This window comes from Sinocyclocheilus anshuiensis, unplaced genomic scaffold, assembly GCF_001515605.1.
Source record: "Sinocyclocheilus anshuiensis isolate Anshui unplaced genomic scaffold, SAMN03320099.WGS_v1.1 scaffold2090, whole genome shotgun sequence".
Taxonomy (NCBI): Eukaryota; Metazoa; Chordata; class Actinopteri; order Cypriniformes; family Cyprinidae; genus Sinocyclocheilus; species Sinocyclocheilus anshuiensis.
Window position 1 is genome coordinate 946,337 of NW_015560626.1, and position 5,652 is coordinate 951,988.

Below are 5,652 nucleotides of genomic sequence, written 5' to 3' on the forward strand. Positions count from 1 at the left end.
ATCATTTTAATACACTAATATATGCTGCTAAATATAAACTTTATATTTTGTTGTGAAGTCAGTAAAAATATTGGCAGAGCAAGTACAAATCTGAACAACCAGCTGAACAGTTAAAAATTTGTACTGTTGAGCCCTGAAATATCTTATTCTGTAAATACAGATAATGACAAGATAAAATATTATATGATATGATATGATATTAAGGCAATGATTATACAGGCCAGCCATTATCCATAGTGTCTTGTCCTACCTTCTGCCTTTGGGTTGCCCAGGACTTTGAGCACCTCGGCATTGACGGGATTTTGGCCCAGCGTGCGCATCACATCCCCACACTGACTGTAGGTGATCTTCCCATCTCCCGTACGGTCAAACAGGAGGAAGGCTTCTTTAAATTCTGCACAGATCATTACAAAAATTATTGAAACAATCCTGGGAAACAAACGGAGGACAGGAAAAGAGAAGGACAAATACATACATGATAAAAAAAGAGAAACTGAAATGAACAAGGATGACATAAGGATGGTTGATTTTAGTCAACAAGAAAAATAGGACAAGATATATTATGCCTTTCATTGTAAAGATGTAATGACAGGCCATTCCTTTAAAGAGTCTGACTTAATTTAAAGAGCCCAGTGGATCAGCACAAAGAGAAATACTGCACCAGCCATCAATATTAATGCCACTCTAGGCTATTTTCTGCGGTGTCTATTCAGGTTAGATGAGGCAAGCTAAATGACCACAGAAATCTTATCCATCCACCTTAAGTCATTATATACCTCAGTACTCAGAGAACTTTTGATCAAGTTAAAAAGCTAGTGAAATATTCAAACACACCAAATAGCTATTTAAGCAGAACTTCAGGCAAACGTATTGGCACCAAACTATACTATTATTATCTAGTGAACAGTCTACAAATACTTGATTCTACTTGTTATTTTATTATTATTATTTGCATATTAAATTGACCAATTACAGCAAAGTATAAAAACAGAATGTTATATACACATTTATAATGTGTGTATGTACAGTGGTGTGAAAAGTGTTGGCCCCCTTCTTGATTTCTTATTTTTTTGCATGTTTGTCACACATTTATATATTTAGATGTATACATGTATATATACACATATCTCTCTATTTATCCATCTATACACACACGTTTTTTTTTAGATCATCTTAAAACAGAACCCTAAACCTAATCTTCCATTATTGAATGTTTAAACTGTTAAACCACTTGTGGTTATAAATAAATGATTATTTTGACTCGAAGCCAGAGTTCGCCGAAAGAACTGAATGTAATCCGTTAGGACAGGCCCTTCCAAAAAAACTCCCATCTCTGTAATGCTTTTCCTGCTCACTGGAATGTGGCTGTTCCCTTGCCTGCCTTAAATTGTGCCTTTAACCATATATGGTATGAGAGGAAAATGAGAGAGTGAGCAGTATTATGTCAGCCTCCTTTGCTTGAACAAGCAAGAGCAACGATGAACCAAAATGGCCATTTCCCAAAGAAAGCTCATGTGACTGGTAGTAACACAGATTATAACTCCAATATTCTAGTTTCAGAGCTGATATGTAGATGTTTAACACGGCAAGACTTCGCACTCTTTTGTTAGCAGTTTCAACACTTCCTGACTCAAGACACACCCTCTACAGATATGACTGTCCATGCTACAGAAGTAACACATTAGCTGATAGGCCTACGCTACAAACATGCATTTCTACTTTTCAAACAAACCAAATTATGATTCTTGCAGTTCATATACATTAATTACTGAATGCACTTCAAATGAGGGAGGCAGGTGAGGTGCTATCAGACACACAAACAGCAGCTTGTTGTCCTTAACACCATGCAAACTAAATCACATCAGAACAGAAAAGTTTTCAATGCACTCACCGTGTATTTGCTCCAAGTTAAACTCAATCTGGAGGTGACATACAACAGTGGCAAAGGAAAACAATACAAAGGTAAGGAAAGAAAGCAGGAGGAATGCAGGGGCAGAGGAACAGATGAGCAGAATAACATGGACGGGATGAGATAAGCAGGCTGTCTAGCAAGAAATGCAGGGAAATGTAACATACAAAGTAACAGAAACATGCATCTGGACTAGACACAAACTCACCAAGAATCTGGTCCTCGCTGAAGTCAGACTGTTTGAGACAGAGCGACATTCAATGAATATGAAATGATGCACAATATCAAAGCTGTGAATCAGATGGGGTTTCTAATAACACATCTATGGTCCATAACATCCGTCTGGTTAACGTTAAGTATTTTAGGCCGCACGAAAAAGTTAGATAAGTTTTCTATCCTTGGCTAAAACTGACCAGCTAATACTGTCCACTAACTCACAGCCGTGCTACCGGGTGACAGATAGGCTAAAACACAATATTTTAATGAATTTAAGTTAGCTATCATACACTTGGGTTTCTGAAAAAGAATTTCATGAACAATTTACAAAGGTTTAGTCACTTTCTTGCGTGCTAAAAGGCGTAAAACTCGGTTAGCTAGCATGAAATAGGCTAACGACAGATTCTTAACACTAAGCGTGTAACGTTATATAGTTACCAGACCATACACTTACTAATGTTTAACGTTATTTAGAAAAGTTCTACTGAAACCTATTTTAAAATTAAAAGTTTATCAATATGCCTACCATATCTGCAGTGGCTTGTTTTCCGGGTGTGTGTTGCGGCGGGAGTGAGATGACTCGCGCTTGCGCTGCTGAGTTATGAAGGGTAGCGATATCCGACTCGTGAACGAATCATTTCTCTGACTCGAATCCTTTCAGAGAATTAGCTGAGCCGGTTTATATGAATGAACGATTCGTTCGCGGTTGTGGAGTCAAAAACTTATTGAACCGAGACCGTATTTATCGAATTTTACGTGTCTGACTCGTAATGATCCATAAACCCATAAATTAACTTATAGTAGGAGCATTTGGACAATATCGACTTACGGTATTTTAAGATATTTTCAAATCTGTAGTATAGCCTAAGTGACATTAGGTTGATTCATGGCTGCAACAGACTGAACTGGGATGCATAAAATTACAGCATTAATTTATCAAATAATTATATTAATAATTAAGTAGGCCTATTAATAATATTAAATAGAATGTGGAACCGCGGGATACGGGGATACGTCATGACGTAAAGAATCACCGAATCACTTTTTAAAAATCGATTCTTTAAAACGAACTGTTCGAAAGAACCGATTCGCGAGAATGTAGTATTCTCATTACACACAAAGAGTGACATAATTGCACAGAGACACTCCCAGCGCAGATCACTATAACATAATGATTGACTGCACATAATTGGCAAAGCGTGTGAATTCAATGCTGATGATTTTTAAGTTTGTAAAACCATGCGATTAAGCATTTGTTTGTAAAGTTCAACTGTGTACTTCAATGCTGCATTCCTAAGCACGTGGAGATGTAGGCTCTATATTCATATAAGGATAGGCTCTGTGAATTGTAGAAATAACAAATAAAATGTATAATGACAATTCATCAAATACAGGATATATAGTATACATGTTAAATTCCTTCACAAAACCCATTGTTTTTATGCTTATCGTCAATATATGATCAATTATGAATGGATTGCTCTGTTGGTTTCAACCTCGATTTGAGAATAAGGTATGTAACAAAGAAGAATATAAATTATTTAGCACATTTAAATAAAATTGAAGGTGACAGTAATGCAGCTCAGGGACCCTATTGTGAACCAGCTACATCAGTGCCCCATTTCTCAATCCTGATATAGCTCTAGTATTCTCTTAAGATTTGAGGTCTGGGTTGACACAGTTTTCTGTGTGCAATGCTGAGGTAATCAGAAACTGCATAAAAAGAGATTACGCTGATGTTTTATTCACAACTAATATTAAATTCGGATCTGGTACTTGTGTCAGTATGTTGCCATACAGAAAATATGAATTTCTATTCTTGATAAGTCCACATCAAGTTATTCATATGAAGGTTTTTGGTCCATTTTGATCCACATTCTATTTCTGCTATATTTCCCGTTACTATTTTAGTGATGCATAGAAGAGCTATTGCCATAGTAATGAAGAATAAGCAATTCTAAACGCTCTGTTGCAGGACCGTCACTTACCTCTAATGTGCTGGGGTCAAAGGGGGAATTAGAGGGGCGCAGCATCCGTGGTTTCAACTCAGGAGCTGGTTTTGGGGGTGAAGGTGTTGTGGCAGCGCAAGGAAATGGTGGTCCGTGCCTTGGTAACGTTCCCCCTGATGGAGAATTTTTAATTGACGTTTCTCGTTTTGGTGCCATCTTTAGACCTTGAAATGTGTCCTTCCTCCCTGTCCACTGCTTTGCAAAAAAATCAAGGAAAAAGCTCTGTCAGATAAATTGCATGTGTGTCCTCTGATAGTAGAAAAAGAGAGAGGAATGAATAGGAGAATCAAGCAGGTAGCAGGAATAATCTAGGATGAATTAATGCAGTGGATGTGCATGCAGTGAGAGTGGAAGAGAGTGTGTGTAGGAGTGCTGTCTCACTGAGTCTGTTTCACTCTCTCCGCTTGTATTTATATGTAGGTCACAATCGTGTTCATATGTGGGTGTTAGGGTGTTTATGTCACTGACAGACAGCAGTATCAGTATAAAAGAACCACGTCAAGACCTCTGTGTGTGTGTGTGTGTGTGTGTGTGTGTGTGTTTGTGGAAGAGCTAGATCTGCTATATGGTTATTTATAGGTATTTCTATTGTTATTCTCTTCCTTTCATCTCTGAGAAATATTTCTCTCACACTCAGTCTCTTGTCTTGGTAATTGCAACCTACCTCAATGTTTCCTTGTGCTGATTCTGTTATTATTATTATTATTATTATTATTATTATTATTATTATTTTAAATTGTATCGTTTTTTCCCCCCCACAATATTTAGATGTCTTGGTTTTGCTCAGGTATTAACTGGATGATTTAGTCTATTAGTCTAATCTCATCAATAAAGTCCATGCTTAATATTTAGAGGTATTGTGTATGTATTTTATAATGAGTATTTATGAAGTACATTATAAGGGTAAATGTAGCTTTATAAATGTAGCTGGGCAAAAGTATAATGACTCCACTTCTAATGAACAAGTTTGTCTTTCCCAGAAATTCCATTGAAGCCACTTCTTAGTGCTATTCATAATACAGACACTTTCCAGAGAACTGTGTTGTGCCCTTTTGGAATGAATTACTATTTCTGGGTGTCTGGGTCACGAGTTCACAATAAAATCACTAAATAGGAATTAGTTTCTATGCATAGTATTACTATTAACCAATCAGCACATGTTTAGGGTGTGATAGCACAAAGGCAAAGTAGTGATTGCCTATAACCACTAGATGTCAGTATTGCCTAAAATAAAATCTTAGCCAGACCACCAAAACGAAATAAAGGAGACTACTATTATAAAACTTCCTTTCCCCCCTACCTATGCCACACGTGAGTAAATAAAAATAACTCGATTATGAATAATAATTCATAGGCTAAATAAGACTATTTTGGTTCAACCTCTATCAATATTGAATTATTCAAACTGAATATTATGATTACTGATTTATGTTCAAGTGAGTAAACCTGCTCTAAATAACCTGTTCCAGTATCATTCAATCATATTTGTCATGGTGTCACTTAAATATGCATATTTTA

General features: G+C 36.5%; 1 protein-coding gene across 1 annotated transcript in view; it reads right to left on the reverse strand.

The window, feature by feature from the left end:
* Positions 1 to 2,746, reverse strand: part of LOC107681950 (myosin light polypeptide 6-like) — a 6,266-nt gene extending 3,520 nt beyond the window's left edge. The window contains exons 1-3 of the mRNA XM_016478325.1: positions 2,652 to 2,746; positions 2,118 to 2,145; positions 251 to 394 (exon numbers count right to left, since the gene is read on the reverse strand). Coding sequence (XP_016333811.1) covers positions 251 to 394; positions 2,118 to 2,145; positions 2,652 to 2,654 — 175 coding nt within the window. The 5' untranslated portion in view covers positions 2,655 to 2,746. The remainder of the gene's footprint in view (positions 1 to 250; positions 395 to 2,117; positions 2,146 to 2,651) is intronic.
* Between the last annotated feature and the right edge of the window lie 2,906 nt (positions 2,747 to 5,652).